This window comes from Carassius auratus, chromosome 12 (assembly GCF_003368295.1).
Source record: "Carassius auratus strain Wakin chromosome 12, ASM336829v1, whole genome shotgun sequence".
NCBI classification, from domain to species: Eukaryota; Metazoa; Chordata; class Actinopteri; order Cypriniformes; family Cyprinidae; genus Carassius; species Carassius auratus.
The window spans coordinates 793,110-811,544 of record NC_039254.1 but is presented as its reverse complement, the minus strand read 5'-3'; the positions used below and the strand labels follow the sequence as shown (position 1 = coordinate 811,544).

At 31.4% G+C, this 18,435-nt stretch overlaps 1 protein-coding gene across 4 annotated transcripts in view; it reads left to right on the top strand.

The window, feature by feature from the left end:
- Positions 1–16,285, top strand: part of kcnma1b (potassium large conductance calcium-activated channel, subfamily M, alpha member 1b) — a 68,871-nt gene extending 52,586 nt beyond the window's left edge. For all 4 annotated transcript variants that reach the window (XM_026276013.1, XM_026276014.1, XM_026276016.1 and 1 more), the window contains 10 exons: positions 331–555; positions 628–820; positions 2,223–2,336; positions 3,758–3,841; positions 5,141–5,271; positions 5,805–5,999; positions 7,707–7,825; positions 9,590–9,805; positions 13,782–13,810; positions 15,021–16,285. In XM_026276013.1, coding sequence (XP_026131798.1) covers positions 331–555; positions 628–820; positions 2,223–2,336; positions 3,758–3,841; positions 5,141–5,271; positions 5,805–5,999; positions 7,707–7,825; positions 9,590–9,805; positions 13,782–13,810; positions 15,021–15,172 — 1,458 coding nt within the window. In that variant the 3' untranslated portion in view covers positions 15,173–16,285. The remainder of the gene's footprint in view (positions 1–330; positions 556–627; positions 821–2,222; positions 2,337–3,757; positions 3,842–5,140; positions 5,272–5,804; positions 6,000–7,706; positions 7,826–9,589; positions 9,806–13,781; positions 13,811–15,020) is intronic.
- The last annotated feature ends 2,150 nt before the right edge of the window (positions 16,286–18,435 follow it).

The window sequence follows — 18,435 nt, the reverse complement described above, 5'->3', positions numbered from 1 at the left end:
TTTATGCAACTAACTGAAATATTTACTTTTAATAGTAGTTTGAATCATTTTGTTGTGTTTTTGTCAGTTTTATTACTTGTTTTAAATAAAAAAAAAGTTTCAGTTTTAGTAATTCAGCTTAAAATAACATAACAAATATTTCTATACAACTTGGACAAATTGCATAGAATTGACATAAAATTTCAAATTCTATATACATTTTAAAACTAAAAGCTTTTAACCTTTTTTTTTTTTTCAAACAATGTAAATGCTTTTGATAGTCACACAGTGATTACTATACATGACATTAAAGGTCAGTCAGGGGTTTACTGGTCTGTATTTCTCTCTCAGACTCGCAGCGAGGCGGCCATGACAGTTCTGAGCGGTCACGTGGTGGTGTGTATTTTCGGCGATGTGAAGTCTGCTCTGATTGGTCTGCGTAACCTGGTGATGCCTCTGAGAGCCAGTAACTTCCACTATCACGAGCTGAAGCCCATCGTGTTCGTAGGCTCTCTGGAGTATCTGAAGAGAGAGTGGGAGACGCTACACAACTTCCCCAAAATCTCCATCTTACCCGTGAGCGGACGTCTGTCTGTCTGTCTGTCTGTTCAACCCATGGTGCGTTTCTGACATGTGTCTCCTGTTCAGGGGACTCCACTGAGTCGGGCCGATCTGAGAGCCGTCAACATCAACCTGTGTGACATGTGCGTCATTCTCTCGGCCAATCAGAACAACATCGACGACGCCTCTCTGCAGGATAAGGAGTGTATTCTGGCGTCCCTCAACATCAAGTCCATGCAGTTTGATGACAGTATTGGACTCCTGCAGGCCAACTCTCAAGGTAAAGACTGGACCCGAACCGTCCTCAGCGCACATTTTAAATTTTGTTAACACTTTAATCAATGCATACTGTAAATACAGAAGAAATCTGGAGAATTAAGCATCACGGGTGAATATTTAATGAGTGATGCACTGTTTTGTAGAGGATTGCTCAAAATGACATTTTCACCAGAGCTTAATTACACGACGGTAAAAATGACTTTATAAAGTTGCCAGAATATGATAATTTATGATTACACAGAGATTGGTAGGCGTATTAGTAAAATCTGTTGATTTTATCCATCTTTGTTGCATTATACTGTATGTCAATAGTGACTACTAAAAAAATGTAGAAAAGGCACTTTTTTGTGTTTTATTTCTTTCCTGACGTTGGCAGGACTGTAACTCAAAATGCATTAAATATACAGTATTTTAATATCCTGTTAGATTTTAGATCGTCGTCTTCATCTTTTCTTTTGGTAGCTTAATTTTTAATACCCTGTGTGGTTTATTTCCAGAGATATTGGGATTTTTAATGTGGCTCTGTGAGTAAATAGTTTTAGTTACAGTAGGTGGCCAGCCTGTCTGGGCCTTACCGCCGCGGCAGTAACTGTAATTCAGTCGCGTGTTAAAATCATTCACGAAAAACTACCACCAGGTGGCGCAAAGGGACGGATTGTGAAATGAATGTAATTGTAAAATGAGATAAAAAAGGAAGTAAAACAACAATAACATTATCATATAACATTGTAACATAAAAAAAACATAATTTTTTTTACAATTTGTTAATTTTTAAAATGTAGGATAGTCTTAGGCTACAATCTACTAAACAAAAATTAAAAGAAGACCTTTACACAAAGGATCATATGCATGCTATTTTTATTAAACAGTAAATAAATATAAGGCCTATATATATATATATATATATATATATATATATATATATATATATATATATATATATATATATATATATATATATATATATATATATATATATATGAAAAATAAGATACGAAAATAACATTTTGTTAAGACCTGAAATCTAAGATATCTTTAGAAATGCAAACCTTAAAATGTTCTCTTTCCCTGTTTTTGAATGGTCACCATTAGCTGATAATGAAACAAAGTTTGCTTAAGTCAGCAGATTTGACTAAAAGAGCTACCAGTCTCTGTGTGGAAGTAACATAATGATGCTTCCATCTTTCTCAAGTCATTTTTACACCCCTGTAATTTGGCTCCAAATATCAGGTGAAAATGTTATTTTGACGCCTCTCTACAAAATACTGGATTACTTGTTAAATATGCATGCATAACATTTGATATTTTGCCTTTCTTTAGGAAAAATATACGAACAAATAAAAAATTTGAGCTGAAATGTGGTTGATTTAACACAAGTGCTGTGTTGTTGTGCTCTTTTCCAGGTTTCACTCCTCCTGGCATGGATCGCTCGTCTCCGGAGAACAGTCCCGTACACAGATTGGTGCGAAAGACGTCTATAACCACCGGAGCAAACATTCCCATCATCACGGAGCTCGGTGAGAAGCCCAGACTAATACATTTATTCATCAAGGATGCAATCAATCAATCAAAAGGAGCAATTTGCACCCGTCTTAGCAAGATGAGTCACAATAAGCAAATCTTCAAAAATGAGTTATTTTTAATTTTACATACTCTATTAAAAGACCTTCACAATGATGCATGATTTATTGCATTTCAATGGAGTCAACAGTCAATTTAGAAAAAAACTGGTTTAAAGTTTTCTGAAATCAAAATCAAAATCTTTCCCTCTTATTTTCTTAATAAAATTACTAGATTACTAAACACACCATCTACTGTAGCTCATTTTTTTATCTTTATTGTTATTTATAAGAACCGATGCAAGAAATGAACAAATATTTTAAAAAAGTGTTACCGACTTTTTTCATTTTACATCTAAACATAAGCAGAAAAACTAATTTTAAAATGTAAAAATCACTTAAGTGTGTTCATTAAATATAAATTGATTATTAAACTATACGAGCAGTTAAATCAAGCAGCAAATTATTAATTCTTTTCTTTTATTGTTTGATTGATATTAATGGCACAGATGCCTATATTAAGACAAAGTGTAATGCACAGATCGAATATACTGTAATGTTACACATGGGCTTAATGAACTAATTAAAATCTTAAAATCAACTTTCTTTTTTTATTTTTATTTTTTTTTTTTGCCAGAAGCTCAAAATTAGCTTGTGTGCATTGCTACTCATTTTATATTTCTATTTTAAATTCCATTTTTTACAGTATTTATTCATTTTTGTTAATGTTATTTTAGTTTCGTTGAGCTACTATTGTAGTTTTATCAGCATTTCAATGTTTTTATTTTTAGACTTTTTGTTTTAATTTTAATTTTAAGATTTTGTATTTTTGTGTGTGTGTGTTTTGAAATTTGTATTCTATTTATTTTTGTATGTCTGTATATATTTCTTATACATTTTTATTACCCAATTTAAATATTTTATTTAACCTAATGTAAATATAAAAATATATGAAAATATAAATAATAATTAAACTACATTCATTTTAAACCATGAGAACTATTGCTTTGGCAAATAGCAGAATATATTTGAATTGATTTCAAGTCAAATCTCAACTAAATGTTTATATTTTTAGCTTTAGTTAACTTTAGTAACCCTGCTTTTAATTAATAAAAAATACAGCTGTGCATCGTTAGTTATGTTAGCTTAGGCCAAATCAATAATATTAGCAATTATTAATTATTATTAGTAAATGTTGAAATAAACATTAACGATGATAAGTAACTAATGTTAACAAATATAACCTTATTGTAAAAAATCCTACTGACCCCAAAGCATTTGAGTGTGATCGGCTGTTTTAATAACGGTTCCCTAAAGTAATTTGTAAGTGTATGGTTGCAAGCGGCTGGTTTTGGTAACTGGTTGTTTTATGCTGCTAGCTAAAACAGAGAAGTTGCTGCCCCTGGTTTCTCTGAGCCAGGACAAGAGCAGTGGGAACAACATCCCGATGATAACGGAGCTGGGTAAGAGCGGCTGTTCCTGTGGCTCTTCTTCTGTTCCTCTCTGATGCAGCATGCTGTGAATCCTGTGTGCTTCTGTCAAAGCCATCCAATCTGTCGTCTGTTCAGGAACGATCTGTCACTCCGTTACCTGTTTCTGAGTGTCTCTGACAGGAAACTCAAAGGCTCAGAGTCAGAAATGAACTTCCTGCTGCTTCTCACAATCAGTCAACAACATTTCTGGCCATAAATGATTTTTTTTTTCTAACCGTGAACCCGCATTTTTGGCCATTTTTGATTTATGAGTATTTTCAGTTCATTTTTATTTTTTTTTCTATTTTCTATTTTAGTTTTGGTAAATTTCTTATTTATTTTTTTTGCCAATGTCTTAAATAAAAATACAAATCTTAAAATAAAAATATTGTAAGAGTACAGTATTTTTAAATAAATTATTATTACTGACATTAAACTGCATTTTACTTAAAAATTAATTATTAATGTGAATAAAATTATTTTATATTTATATTTTATATATTTATATTATAATTATTATTCTTTCCATTTGACTTCAAATACATTTCTTAGTACATTTACTGGTTTTATATTTTTAGTTGCCGAAGTTTATGCATTTTCATTTTATTTACTCTCCATGAAAATTATTTGAACCCTTAAGTTATGCATTTTGATTTATTAATGTTTTTGTTCAAGTTTTAGTACTATTGTTGTGCATTTTTTTCATTATTATTATTATTATTATTATAACTGTTATTTTTGTTTATAGGCTATAATATTATTTGTAATGTCTATAATTAAATGTATTTATTTTTATTTCAGTTAGTTATTTTTGTACATCAAATTAAGCTAAATGGAAATGAAAAATATTGCTATTCTAGCTAAAATAAAATAATTTAGTTTTTTTTAAATATTTTAATTTAGTTCAGGTTTGTTTTTGCATTTTAAGTAAACATTGATCGATTGACTCTTTTAGTTAACGTCTTGTCAGATCTTTCTGACTGAAAGGTAACTGTAATAACCTTTCTTTTGTCATGTTTTATCAGACTGACTCATAATACATATCATCACCTCATGTTTCTGCTTAAAGGTCTGAAGAAAATCTTCATCTAGATAATCTTTAGAGGTCTTGTCGGCAAATTGCACCAGTTCATTTACTTGCCAAATTCTTGCATTTGGTGCTAAAAGAGTTCATTTTTGACCCTGTGTTGTTGTTATTTTCTGTGAACATTTTAGTAAGACTCTCATCTAATGTGTGTGTGTGTGTGTGTGTGTGTGTGTGTGTGTGTGTGTGTGTGTGTGTGTGTGCAGTGAACGACTCAAACGTCCAGTTTCTGGACCAGGACGATGACGACGATCCTGACACGGAGCTGTACCTCACGCAGCCGTTCGCTTGTGGGACAGCGTTCGCCGTCAGCGTGCTGGACTCATTAATGAGTGCCGTAAGTGAACACAAACACAGCGGCGTCAGGCCTGATGCAACTTAAGAAAACACATGCAAAGCTCCAGAATCTGCTGCAAATGCTCACGACACAAACAGAGAAAGAAATGCACAACAAACACACACCACAACAAAATAACCCCAACAAAATAAACAGACGCCATTTGTTTAACCACAGTACAAATACCAAGGTTCAACTATGCTTTGTGGAGTTAATCCATGGTTAATTTGTATATGTTTGAACTATACTAACCATTTTTGGTTTTTTATTTTAAGGTGTCTTTGTTACACATATTAAATGTACTTAGTATTATAATAACAAGTAATTATGCATAATTACATGCAAGTAACCATAATCCTAATCCTAACCCTAACCATATATAGTAAGTGCATGTAGCTAGTCGTGGCCTAGTGGTTAGAGAGTTTGACTCCTAATCCTAGGGTTGTGGGTTCGAATCTTGGGCCGGCGATACCACGACTTAAGTGCCCTTGAGCAGGGCATCCAACCCTCAAATATCTCTCTCTCTCTCCCAGACGTACTTCAATGATAATATTCTGACTCTGATCCGGACGCTGGTGACCGGTGGAGCCACGCCGGAGCTGGAGGGTCTGCTGGCGGAGGAGAACGCACTGCGTGGAGGATACAGCACACCGCAGACACTGGCCAACAGAGACCGATGCCGCGTGGCACAGCTGGCGCTTTACGACGGACCCTTCGCTGACCTCGGGGTGAGACGGACATCTCTTACTTCATGTTTAACCCTCAGCTACTGCTTGTGCGGAGCTCAGAAATTATACTAAAAGAAATTATTATACAGAAATTATTGTACTAAAATTATATTTATAGAATATTTATGTTCCATTTAATATAGCTGTTAACCACTTTTTGAGCATAGATCTGAAAAGGAGATTTCCAACTAGGGTTGTAACGATATACCGGTATGACGATATACCGCGATATAAACATATACGATTATCATACCGTGTACATTTGCTTATTTGTGGTTGCAAAACGAGGAAACGCATCGAACATGTTTACCTATTAAGAAAATATCATCCCTCCAAGCTGATACAGCTATGTCCCATTTATAATTTAAGGTTAATGCGTTATGATTTCTGTGATGCGGAATGAAGCACAGAATCCTGTCATGACAATGAATTTATAGTAGCTAGCTACTATCTGTCTCACTATCTGAGGACGTGAACACAAACACTGAGAGCCTCACTGAGAGAACAGTTAATAATCATTTCATCATTTTATTTGAGAAAACCAAATACATTGACACTCAAAGCTTTCCAGTACAACCCGCCCAAATAAAAGTCTGCTTTTTAACTCGAAGAAATTTACAGAAATTACGATTGTACTATAATGTAGCCTACTTCTAAAATAATAATAATTTACATGAACATTAGGGAATATAATTTTTCCCTCTTTTAATTAAGTAAATATCTGTTGTGCAGCCCTTTGCGAAAACATAAAAGGTAAATGTTTTAAAACATCAATTAAATTGTTACATTTTCATTACCACCATTTTTGATATATTTGTATTAAATCATAAGAAATCCAGTACAGGATCCAGAAAAATTAAGTCAAACCAGAATTTATGAATTGTTAGGAATTATTAATGATAAATACAAGTTATTAAACTAATGAATAATCAATGGTAAAAAAAAATTGTTTTTGATTAATGAGATTTGAATAAACAAATGCTTTCAAACATTTGGTCAACCCCTCCCCAAAACAAAACCCTGTTTTGATTGTTTAATACCGTAAACCGTGATACCGTAAAAACCGTGATATTTTCTGAGACGATTATCATACCGTGAAAATCTCATACCGTTACAACCCTATTTCCAACTGGTCAAATCTTGGTTAAAACTCATAAATCTTGAATGCTGTGGAGAACATCGCAAGTGGCAAAAATTCACCATTAACCCACCATTAACACCTTAACTAACCATTAACCTTTTTTTTTTTACTTCTTCTGAATGGTACAGAACTTGGTAAAGATTTTGGCACATTTGCTATGTGAAAAAACACAAAAAACATCAGTATGATTTTAAAAGGTTAAGTGGTCCAGGAAAAAAAAAAGTGTCACACTTTGGAAATGAATGGCAAACAAATCTCATCTCGTGGAAATGTTTGGTGCTGCACACAAACGCAAAATCTTACTGAAAGCTCTTTGTTTTTTTGTGATATCAACTTCAAATTTGGAGCACAGCTTGTTAAGATGTATGGCTTTGATGTTTTTTTTTTTTGTTTTTTTTTTTAGTTTTATAGTAACACGTTTTGGAAAATATATGATTTATATAAAATAAAAAATATATATAAAACCGGACTTGTTTGGATGTTTTGCAGCCTTAATCTACTGAATCTATTTGATCAAATATCTTTAAATCTGTACCACCATATAATGTTTGTGCTTGTGTTTTCAGGATGGAGGCTGTTATGGTGATTTATTCTGTAAAGCATTGAAGACGTACAACATGTTGTGTTTTGGAATCTACCGATTAAGAGACGCACATCTGGGAGCACCCAGCCAGTGCACCAAACGGTGAGTGGAACGGCTTTACTATGTGCTCGGTCATATTTTTTATGTTTTAGAAAGAAGTCTCTCCTGCTCACCCAGGCTGCACTTTTATTTAATCAAATATACATTGAAAACAGTAAAATTGTAAAATATTTTTCTAATGCAAAACAGCTGTTTTCTGTGTGAATCTGTGTTAAAGTGTAATTTATTTCTCTGATTCACAGCTGTATTTTCAGCATCATTCCTCTAGTCTTCAGTGTCAGAAATCATGAAATATGATGATTTAATGCTCAAGAAACATTTCTGATTATTATCAATGTAGTGTTGTGCTGATGAATATTTAAAGTAGCATTAATTTGAAATATAAATTAAAAAGTTACGTAAAAAAAAACGTTTCATGCATTTTTATAATAGAGAAAAAACTGTATAATTCAATTAGTTGTAGATGCATAAAAGAAATGAATAATACACACTCAAAATATGTTGAAATATTCACCAAATATAACATTTAGACAATTTAACAAATTAACTCAAATTATGTAAAACAAACATGTCATTGTTTTTTTGAATAAAGAAAAATCAGTCTAATTCAGTAAATTACAAAAAGTAAAAAAAAAATAACAATACATTAAAAAGTACTAAACAAATGAACCAGATATAAAGAACAATGATGGATGAAGTATTTGCATTTTAAGTTAATATTACATTAAAATATTACAAGTCAGTAAAAATACTAAACATTCAATTAATCGTATATTAATAATATTACATGATCTGATCATTTAAATTGCAGTGAAAATTAAAAATAAACTTCAACATCAAAATGTATATTTTTTAATCGGAGAAAACAAAATCAATCAGTTGAATTCAAAACATGAATAAATAAACAATACTGTACATACTAGAAGTATACTGTACAAAATACAAAAGAGAATATAAAGTTAATTGTACATATTTCAGTAAAAAAAAAAAAAATTCAGGCCAATGCCTAGTTCAAAAGAATAGAATTTATTTTAAATACGTTTTTTTCTAACAGTGTAATAATACATTTTGGAAAAATATTGGCGTGAAATTAATTGCCAGATTATTTAAAATATATTGCTAATTATATATATATATATATATATATATATTTTTAAAAGCTATAAAATGTTGGTTGATACAGCAATAAACTTTATATTTAGAGTACTTATATTATAAATTGTTGTTCTTGTAACTGTAATTTTGTAAACTGTAGTTTTCTGTATGTGTAAAGCTACAGTACATGCATGGGATGACTGTTCTTTATTGTATCTGTCTCTAAAAAATAAAACATTAACAAAAATTGTATTATAAAGCAGATAATTCCAGTCCTTGATTCTGATTGGCTGAGCCGAGTTCAAAGCTGTTGTAAATAACTCAAAGTAACAATGTAACGTTCACCTTTGTTTACGTTTGTCTGTTGCTCGGCAACCACTTTTTGTTACAATCACAACTGTTTGTGAGGAGCTACATTGTTTGGTGGAAGAATACTGTTTTTATTAATATCATTACACTTTATTTGCTTTGTTTTATTCTGTGAATTCATACTACATATATGGAATAACCGTTTTATAAAAGAAATAATCCCTTTCAAGCTTCACTCCTCTTCGTGTCGTCCCTTCTTTCACAGGTTTCTTGGAGCTCTTTGATCAATTTAACGCATCCTTGCTAAGCTATACTTATTTCGCTTTTCTTTAGTGGATTGTTTGTACTCTTTTGTAACATGTCAAATGAAAGTGTTGCTAAATACTGTTTTTCTCGCGACAGATACGTGATCACGAATCCTCCGTACAACTTCGAGCTGGTGCCTACAGATCTGATCTTCTGCCTGATGCAGTTTGACCACAACGCCGGCCAGACGCGCTCCAACCTGTCGTCCAACTCCACCTACTGCCCGAGCAAGAAGAGCCCATCCGCCCTCTCCATCCCCTCATCCGCCCGGCCGGGACGCAGCCGGAGCCGCGACCTGCGCGACAAACAGAAGTACGTTCCTCTGTAAGCGTCGATGCGGACTCTTATCACAAACGCAGATCCCGGACTTTATTTTTTTACACGTATCAAATGTTTACTTCGCACATCATCTTTAACACACTAGAAGTTGCATCTGTATAAAGCACCGGCCAGCGTTTACACCACAAACCACCATCAGTACGTCTCACAAGGGTAACACTGCGTTGGGTTAATGAACCAGTTTTACCAGTTTGCACTTTAACTGCACTTTAATCCTGACGAACGCTTGTGTGCTCCTCGTATAACACATCTGCTGTCTCATGCTGCCCACATACAGTGGCTCCAAACGTCTTTTACTTCATAAAAAATGACATTCAATTATTCAGTCAGTAGATTTAAATTTAAATATTTTAATGTAAATACTAAACTAATAGTATTAATAAACTTTTTTTTTTTTTTTGCAATTTATATATATTTGTTTTTATTACAGAAATGTATTTTCTGATTTTTTTTTAAACATTTTTTAACGTAACGTTAATGAAAAACAAACATTTTGTGGATTTTAGGAATAATGAAAGTTCAATCCATTGCAGATACATAAAATAAATGAATAATGCATACTCAAAATATACATAATTGATTAATATATTTTTTTTTGTTATTTAGAAGTCAATAAAAACATTAAATAGTAAATCAAAAATATTAATACATTTTATATTTTCTGATCATATAAATTTCTGTAAAAATTTCAATGAACTTGAATTTATTTTTAATGAAGTAAGACAAACATTTCATGGATTTTAGGAATAGAGAAAAATCTGCACAGTTCAATCCATTTTAAAGCATATAATAAATAAACAATACATACTAGAAATATAAAAAATATGCATAAAATTTATAAAATATAAAGGTCACAATGGGTAAAGTGGACATATTTTAATTTATGTTTTTGATGAAGTAAAAAAAGATATTGAATTATAAATTAATGTTTATAAACAATATTAGATTTTCTAATCATAAATTGCAGTGAAAATGTAATTTAAAAAAAAAAACATTTTGTGATGAATTTTGTAGATTTTTTTTAGACAGGAAAAAAACTGGACAATTTTAATCAGTTGCAGATACATAAAATTAATGAGCACTACTATATAAAATACAAAACAAATGCACCAAATACATATAAAGTTCACGATGAAAAAACATTGCATATATTTTAACTTAACAAAATCAATACCAGGTCAATGTCACAAAACATTTTGATTAGTAACAGAGAAATCTAATTTCTTTCATTATATGTCATAACATTTAGCAAATTTCAAATTTTCCAGTGTTTTCTCAGACATTTGGACCCACTGTACTTACACATTAATATATATCTGTGTGCTCATAAAGAATGTTTTTATTGTCCATTCACTGCCTTCTTGAGACGACCGATGACAGAATGAGAGTTAATTCACCTCGGCCTTGACAGAAAGAGAGTCATTTGACAAATGTTTTATCTTCTATTCAAAATCTTTCATATTTCTAAGGCTGTTAAACTCTTTTGGACTGAGCTCGTGCTGTTTGGTCGGCTGGTAATATATGAAAGTGTTGCAGGTGTTTGAGTATTTGTAAAGAAGCAAGCAGGACGTTTGTTTGCTTTTTATGTTTAATTCACGTTCATTGCTATAGTAAGACGCTCACACCAAAGTTTTGATTCTCTAAATATCACGTGTAAGACATTTTTCTTATTTGATTATAATGAACTAGTGTATGCGATATCTTAAACATAATAAAAGTATTTTTTTCTGTATTGATGATGTGACGTCTTTGCTTTTAAAACACTTAAAGCATCTGCTTTTGCAAAGGACCTCATTTTCATTTATATTCCTTTTATTATTTAAATAATAATAAAAAAAATTTCCATTTCAAATACATTTTTATTGTATTTTAATTTTTTTAAAATTAAATAAATTTTTTAGTTTTAATAATTTAATTTAATTATCAGAATTTTATATACAGTAAATTGATAACTGTTTTAAACCTAATGTACAAATATATTTGTGTATATATATATATATATATTAGTGCTGTCAATCGATTAAAAAAAAATTAACTAATTAATCGCACAATTTTTTAAAATTAATTGCGATTAATCGCAATTAAAAGACTGAAACTTTTTGGATATGTAAATGTAAAATGTAAATAATTAATGTAAACTCAAGACAAAGAAACTATTTAAATTCAAAATATGATTGTTTATTGGAATTTTTGTTTAACTTGTAACACAGATTTTCTCATGTAAACAACATACCTGCAATAAACCATCAATATCCTCCAAATTAACTGTTGGCTTGAAAGCCATATTTATTACAGAAATAAAAACACAGGCATGTAAGTACCATTTGAATTTCAAAACAATCAATGCCAATAAAAAACAAAAATGATTTCCATGTTGAATTCTAAGTGGACTGCAAAAAAATTCCAAAGTATAGTCATTGCCAGTGCTTTAAGTGGGCCGGTACACACCAGTACTCAGTACCGCCACTTCCAAATATAGCTCTTGAGCGTACCGCCACCTCTCCATGCGCCCAGAACGTGCTTGTAGCGTACCGGTACTCTCATTTGGACATCTGTTTTAATAGAGGTTTTAATCTTTTTGCCGATTTTCAGAGCGCTCTTCACAATGCAAGCTTCCTAATTCATCCCACCCAGAGCAGAAACTACATTACCCATTCACCCTTAAGTTATACAAGTGAATAGCGCATGTGTCGCTTTTCCCGCTGTTAAGTGTCAACAACTCAACGTGGCCGGAGAAGGTGTGTGAAACTCGTTGTGAGTTATACTAAAGCAAAATCTTGAGTATTTATTGTCTGATAAACATTAAAAACTGTCTGCGGAGGTTGAGTCGTCCTGCAGCCCCCGCTGGCTGTTCATTGGCTGCAGCATCTTTTTTCTAAGTTCTAAAAAAATACCGTAGACGGCAAGGCACAAATTTAGATATTCATTTATCTAATTAATCTATAGCCTATGCACAAAGACAATATGATCTTTTTGTCCCCTTTTTGTTTTAAAGCTTGATGAACAGAGAGAGCGCAAGTTGCTGCAGCTGAGGAGGACAGTGATGCACGCGTACAGGAGTGATTGACAGTTCGCGGCACTGTGTACAAAAAATACTCCGCTACACAATTATTTCGTTATTTTCGTTTAAGCTTATTAACGTTAGCGTTACAGAAAGGTCTGATTTACGCACTGTTACAGTCATTGTTTTTGTTTTTTTTAAACAATGACATTTGAGTTCATGATTTTAATGTTGCTGTTTCTTGTGGCAGACTAAATGAAGAGTAATGTTTCTTGTGGCAGACTGAAGAGTAATCCGGCAGAGTTTTATACTGAAACTATCCGTCTAAAAGTCCTTCCTTGGTCTTATCCATATTTCTTTGCACGTTGAACACACATAGGCCACAACTGGAAATAAAAAAAACTGCAACCGCGTTAATTGCGTTTTTTTTTTTTAACGCGTTAAATATTTCAAATTAATCGAATGCGTTAACGCGCTAATTTTGACAGCACTAATATATATATATATATATATATATATATATATATATATATATATATATATATATGTTTGTAAATACTTGCATATTTTTCATTTGATAAATTGTACAATTTAGTTTGTATTTTATTATTTTAATAATTTAATGTAAGTATCATTTTAATTTTTTTAATGATTCTTTTTAAATACATTTATATATTTTTATACCTAAGTATACTTGTGCATATGCATATATATATATATATATATATATATATATATATATATATATATATATATATATATATATATAAAAATTTAAAAATAAAATAATTAGAATAATAAAAAAAAATATTTAAACATCAAAAAAATTAAGTAAAATAAAATCAAAAAAAAAAAAAAAAAAAAAAATCATATATTTTCTGTGTGTAAAAAAGATTGAGTTCCCTCAGAAAATCATTTGCACTTACTCCATGTACTCTCTCTTTAAAGTGTGCCCAGGACGAATAAAGGGGTTTCAGGTATGGAACTAAATGCATGTCATTACTGCAACCATCTCTCATAATCCCGATGGTTATGAGCTGAAAAGTGCATTGAATCCTTCATGCCAGCATTAATTCTTTGCTTTCTGACTGAAAGCAAAGCAGCTTTTTTGGCGGTTCTGGCTGTTTTGCTGAAGGTCATCTCTGCGTTGCATGTTTCTCCAGATTCAGGGCTCTGCTGTAGTTCAGTAGTTGTTTTGATCTCGTGATATCTATGATCTGTCATAACACTGAGAATGCTTTTACCATTGCAACCCTCTGTAGAGATTTAGCTCGCGTGTCTGTAGTAAATACTCTGTAGTATGCATGGTTTTAATTTCCAAATATATGAGCATGATTCGAGTAAAATCATTTGAAAGCAGTTCGTACAATCTTCAGTAAATGACCTTGAATGCCTTCACAAAAAAAACAACAACATTTTGCATAAAAAAACCTTCATTCAGATAAAAAAAGAAAAGATATCTATATATAGATCCCATCTTGCCAATTTTGCTTATGTCTTTTTTAAACTCTATTTAATGGTATATTCAATGTTATATTACATCTTTTGCATTCAAATAGAAAAAAGTAACATATATATATATATATATATATATATATATATATATATATATATATATATATATATATATATATATATATAAACTACATAAAACTAAATAAATGTATATACATTTATACATATATATATATATATATATATATATATATATATATATAAATGTATATACATTTATTTAGTTTTATGTAGTATATATATATATATATATATATAAAATTAAAAACTTTTACAATTTAAAATAAAATAATTAAAAGTTTTAAAATTTTGTGTTTTTATTTGATTTTTTTAAAATATCTGTATAGTTTATTATTATTATTATTATTATTATTATTATTATTATGTAGTTTTAGTTTATTTCATTTGAGTTATTTTAGTACTTCAATAAACCATATTCTTATAGTTGCATTATTATTATTATTATTAGAGTTTTAAACCTTTTCTTAAATGTTTAAGTAACATTTTTAAGGTGGTAATTTTAGTTAATATTATAATACTATAATAACCATACTATGAATGAATTATGTAATAATGAATTGAAACGTATCAAAACCCGTCAGCGCATGAGATGGAGCTTGTGTTGCTGAATTTGCTTCAAACGCACAGTAAATAATGTCAATCTTTCTCTAGATAAAACCTGGTACACAGATGAACCTGAAAACAGCTTCCCTAGAAACACACAAACTAAACACACCAACACACACACAGCCAATCAGACCAGCCAGTACAAATCCACCAGCAACATCATCCAGCCAATCAGAGAAGTGGAGGAGGAGCCTTGAGATGACCTCATCTGCGAGTTCAGTGGTCAAATACTTTTATATGAGCCACTGGTTGTTGAAATAAGTATCAGATTTGCTAAATAGAGTGTAATAGATCTAGAAGAGATGAGCGTAGAATGCACTGCACTTAATTCTAACTATGAGCTACACACCTGTATGTGATGTCCATCACTCACAACAGCATAGAGGTGTCATTTTCTGGGAAATCAGCCGAAGAGCGTCAGTGTGGGATCAGGTTATCCGCCACAGGTCGAGCAGAGCGGGCGCAGGTCCTCTCTCCGTCCGGCTCGGGATTGGCCACCGGATCCAAAACCAATCCAGATGCTGCACACATCAAATCTAGAAAATCAGTCCAATGGCAGCTTCGCCGTGTTCTCGTACCAATGATTATGCACCGAAGCAATAAATCTGCTGTTTCACTTGAGATTTGTTGTGCATTTTAATGGGGTTTTACCTCAATAATGCCTCGCGGGGTTTAATGAATGTCAGTAATGTAAAGGATAGAGGCATGTATAACGTTAAACGTCCTTTTGAGAAGAATGAAACGCATTCCACATCTTGTGCTGATTGATTTGATCTGCAGTGTTTCTTTAGCTGTTCGCTTCCAATCTCAGCTTTTTACTGTTAATATCAAAGTGCATTTATATATCGCCTTGAGCTTGTGTTCACTTCTTCAGTCATTCCAGTGTTGCATATTAAACTGTGATCAGGTTAATGGTGAATAAACACGTCACATGAGCCTTACCAGAGCTGATCTGAGATCAGCAGAGCCGGACTCGAGGGAGGACCTGCAAAAGACCCGCTCCAGCGAAAAGTGGCTCTACAATCGATAATAAACATAATGCAACAAAGTTTAAGATTTAAACACTGGATGACTGAAGTGTGACATGTGTTTGCTCATGGTGTATGTAATTTTAGTGATTCACACAAGCAGACGTGTTTAAAGGGAAATGTCTTAAGTGTTGAATGAAGAGAGAAGTGACTTGTGTGCTGCTGCAGCATTTAACATTATATACTTGACAACGCAAATACAATATATTATAATGTACAAAAGGCTGTAAATAAAATGTACATGATTTTATTTTGTATTTTCACAGAATAAATATGGCTGTATTCGTGTTGGTGACTGTGTTGTTATTGTGCACTGCAAAAATAAATTATATATATTTACTAATAAAGAAATTATTAAATATACAATAAAAATTAAGTGTTCAATTAAAAAAAAATTGATGTAATAAGATAAAAAATAATAATCATAAAATAATTCAAAAAAATTTTTTTTAATTAAAATTAGAAAAAGTGCCAATGAAATAAAACTCATGTACAAACTCAGAATTACAGATATTTTGAAATTAATTGGAAGAAGTGGCTATTATTGAGTTTTAAATAAAATATATAAAATATATAAAAATAAAATATATAAAAATATATAAAATATTAAAATGTCTATTTTTATATATAATATAGGCCTATATTATATTACAGATTGAAAGATAGATTTTTAAAACAGCTGCCTAGTTTTCTTTATTTAATGCAAAACAATTCTATTCAAAATAAAATTAAATAATAAAAAACAAAATAAGTGAAATAAAATAAAACCTTGTCAGTCATTGACCTGGATGTACACACTCCATGAGCAGAGTTCATGTGACGAACAGCATCCTGCATCTCACCCAAACTCCTGCATCAGCACCACGGCTATCAGCGTCTCCATGACAACAGGCTCTCCATCCATCAGCAACAGCCCAGATAAACCCATCCTTCAGCAAAACAAGCTGCTCATTACCCAGCGTCCTCCTGTCCATACAGCCGTCATCAGTCTGAGATCTTAACAGCTCTGGGCTCCACATCAGGCGATCGGACAGGAACGGACAAAGCTTTACTCTCCTGATAAGAGAACCACGGTTTGTGTCCTCCTTCATTCAGTGGATCCGACTGAGCTCTGTGCAGCTGTAAATAAAGCCGTCAGGAGACTGTGATCTGATGTCCATCTCAGCTACATACAGGACACAGCTTCTGCACAGAGCTTTCTCTTCATATCTCAGCATACAAACTCACAAACACTGGATTTCAGAGTTTACAAGCGCTTCAAATGTGTGTGCTTTCTGTAAATATACACGTTAAACAACACGTGTACAAACTCAATAAGACTGATATAGGGATATTTAAAGCTTTTTTTGTGCTACTTTTAATAAAAAGTTATGAAATGCTACATATTATTTACTTTACATCATTGCTTGAGCATGTAACACTTGAGAAATGTAAATGTGAATTTAAAAATAAAGAGTGCAAAATGCAATCAAATGCAATAATTATTTTTTAATTTTAATGTTATTTAAAGTTCTTATTAGAAAGACTTAAATTGGCAAGTATACAGTATTAGCTGCAGGTGTGCAATGATGATTGTTAATTGATTAATTAAAAAAAGACTAAAATGCAAAATTACTTAAATTTGTAAAACTTGACACATTTTCTTATTAAAAAACAAAAAGACTAAAAAATGCAAAGTGAATTTTTTTTTCTAATGAAAAAAAATATATTTTCAACAATTTTACAACTTTAAAACTATAAAGATTAGTCAATGTTAATTAATAAAAGAGGGAAGAAATACCAAAAACAATACTAAATGTTCTGTATGTGAACAAATGTCTCTAATGATCTCAAAACATATTCATACAAACACTGTGCATCATTCAGAACTCAGAAGGATGTGAAATATGGATTTAAATCCTGAATTTGAATCATGTAGGCACAGCAATCAGAATACAACATTTGAATTCAAATGTAAAAAAAAAAAAATATATATATATTTTTTATACAATATGATTTACCCTAATACCACACAAAAAGAACATTTTGGGAAAGATTACATTTTAATTTATGTATTTAATTTAAATGAGACCTTCCTGTCTTTTCCTCAGAAAAAAATCTGAAGTTTCTGTTGTTGTGTAATTTTATCTTTACATTGTTCTCGTGGCATGTGACCAATTTAACTCAAAATCAGAAGCTAAAATTCAACAAAGAAAGCAACATATAAATCACATGAAAGTTGGTGATTTCAACTCATCATTACTCAATCATAACAAACTCTTATGCAGAATTAATAGAAAGGAATAGTTTACCCCAAATAAAACTTATTTTGTTCAACATGATGCTAAATCCATCTCTCGATGACATGTTTGCATTATATTACATGACATATTTTTGTGTTTCAAGTGTCATGTTTGTTCCTCTCAGTTCTTATGAGGATGCGTTACAGGTGT